This window comes from Cyprinodon variegatus, unplaced genomic scaffold (genome assembly GCF_000732505.1).
Source record: "Cyprinodon variegatus isolate N-32 unplaced genomic scaffold, C_variegatus-1.0 Scaffold1646, whole genome shotgun sequence".
Lineage (NCBI taxonomy): Eukaryota > Metazoa > Chordata > Actinopteri > Cyprinodontiformes > Cyprinodontidae > Cyprinodon > Cyprinodon variegatus.
In genome coordinates, this window is record NW_015152099.1 from 43,234 (window position 1) to 45,739 (window position 2,506).

Sequence of the window (2,506 nt, forward strand, 5' to 3'; positions counted from 1 at the left end):
ACAAAGAGGAAACATGCAGAATCCAGACAGGATGTGACCAACCAGCAGCTTCAATTCTTTACTCGTCTACAGTGAAACAAAAGGAAACACAGCATTTCATGCATTTGACAAATATTATATTTCAGCAAAACCTTTAACTATATATTTTTCTGGAGATCCTGTGGCATTAAAATGTCAAAGTGAGGTCTTTCTTACAAAGATGTTATGCAATCTGTTAGTATGTGACTATGGCTGATGCTGAGAGACACAACACCTGGCGATAAACACAGAAAGACTCATGTTTCCTTAAGAAAGTCTGAACTGTTGACTTTGAGTGGGTTTTTAAGTCCTTCAAGGCATTTCTGTTGTATTTTAAATATATTTTATTGTAAAAAAAACAAAAAAAAAAACAATCTGCACCTTTATATATGAAGACAGGTGTTCTCTATGGGACAATCTTAAGAGCAGTTGTTTATTTTGTTTGTTGTTTTGTTTGTTTTTATTCACGTAAATAATCTTGTTTAGGATTTACATCCAGCAAAAGTTTTCTAGTATAAAGATGATACAACCATTTATTTAACGATAATAATTATCAATTTAAAGTCTGGTTATTTCTTTCTGAATTTAACAATTTTCAGATTTTTTTTTTACCAGCTTAAAACCTGAATTTTATTTAGTCATAGAACTAAATAGATGATTACACAAACTATGAGTCAGGTTGCACAGTATTGCAGTTGGTAGCACCAAGAAGGTCCTTGGTTCGAATCTCTGCATGGAGTTTTCATGTTCCCCTAATAATGTTAGATCTTTCCGGGTACTCTGGCCTTCTCCTACTCCTTTAAAAACATGAATGTAAGGTTAATTGGTCTCCAAACTGTCCCTAGGTGTAAGTGCATGCTTATTTGTCCTTCATGTCTCTATGTTGTCCTATGATGGGAGCTAAATATAGGTACGAGGCCCCCTGAAGGGATAAGAGAGTTGCCCCGCAGTAGATGGATGGATGCTGTGGCTCCATATTTACTAACTCAGGTTTTGCACATTAGATGGCACTTTCTTTAATAGTGATGCTTTGTAAAAATATTGTGGCATCAGTTGATTTAAATTTTGATTATGGTAAGCTCAAAAGAATCTAGGCCATTTATTCAAAAATGCTCTCCTTTTCTGCCAACAAACATTTGTTTCAGCTTTAGACTAACAAATTAATTTGCATAAATGCATTTAGGTTTACCTAAATAAAAATGGTGATCTATGTTACAACAAAAGCAAAAGTTAGACACCTCTGCAAACTTATTCATTGTTAACTTCAATCAGACTAATTGAATGCATTTCAATGGAATGTGGGAAATTTGAATGTTTATAAGGTGGTATTATTTATCTTTATTGCTCTTTTCTTTGTGACCCATAACTGCATCATAGATTTTTCCAGTGAGGCGTTGCTGGATGTTTGTGAAGCCGCTGGCAGCCAGCAGGGCAGCATACTGAGCACCCGTCCTCTCTCTGCCCTCCGTCTGCACCAGCATGTTCAGGGAGTAGAGCTGTGCTGTCAGTGGGCCAGACCCATCTTCATTTAGCAGCGACTCCACCAGCAGGACGGCGCCACCTACCTCAGATAAAACAAAACATAGAATTTACAAACCAAAATAAAGTTGATTATTTTGGGTTAAAGAAAAATAATGCACAGTTTCTATTTCACATCAAATAAAATCTAATTTTTTTTTAGATGGAACATTGATCTTAGTCCACATTAGCCCACTTTGAATAACCACAGCTGCAGCTCTTTTTTTTAATAATGTATGCTTTCCAAAAGTAGACTTTTATAGTTTGGATGTTTTTTTTTTCAGCATTGTAATACTTTAATATGCCTTAATATAAAATAATATTAAAAATCCTGACATTCCCCTATTTGTATGTCTAGTTCTTGTCCTGCTAAAAGGTGAACGACCGTCCCCAATCTCAGGTTAGTGGTTGTCTGTAAAAATGCCCCCTCCAATAATAAAGTTCCCACACTGGGTGTGTCCTCTGGTCTGGGCTCCTCTAACAGACTCTGAGGTCTTTACAGATTACTGAGATTAAAACATGGAGGTTAACCGTAAAAGTTTTATGTGACACATCCCAGGGAGGATTTAGAGAGAGGGCCAATCATTGGCCACCCTACCAGGCGATTTGTTATTCCCATATGGATATAATTCACAATCTATGGAACAAGCAGTTCTCCTCTAAACCAGAAGGTGGCAGCAGGGATAGAATTACAGGAAGGTCCTACTTTCACGTTTTAATGACACATCATGCATGATTTTTCTGAAATATATCTTTACTATTGCCTTTTTATTTGACCCTTTACGACTAAAACATTATTTGATGAGCAGACTCACACCTCAGTGTTGAGCATCAATGTAGCCAATTTTCCTGAATTAACTTCGGTCGGAAGTCCAACTCTGTTCTGCTGATGTGAAGTCAAACGTGCCTATGTTAAATGGGTCGGACCAAGCAAATGATCTAAGTGTTACATTCAAGATGGATTTTGTAG

At 36.6% G+C, this 2,506-nt stretch overlaps 1 protein-coding gene across 2 annotated transcripts in view; it reads right to left on the reverse strand.

Moving 5' to 3' along the window:
* Nucleotides 1–589: 589 nt before the first annotated feature.
* asmt (acetylserotonin O-methyltransferase) overlaps nt 590–2,506 on the reverse strand; it is a 26,501-nt gene continuing 24,584 nt past the window's right edge. Inside the window, exon 8 of one of the 2 annotated variants that reach the window (XM_015404135.1) lies at nt 590–1,579. In XM_015404135.1, the coding sequence (XP_015259621.1) occupies nt 1,347–1,579 (233 nt within the window). In that variant the 3' untranslated portion in view covers nt 590–1,346. Of the gene's footprint in view, nt 1,584–2,506 lie in introns of both variants that reach the window. The other variant, XM_015404136.1, reaches the window with a different exon arrangement.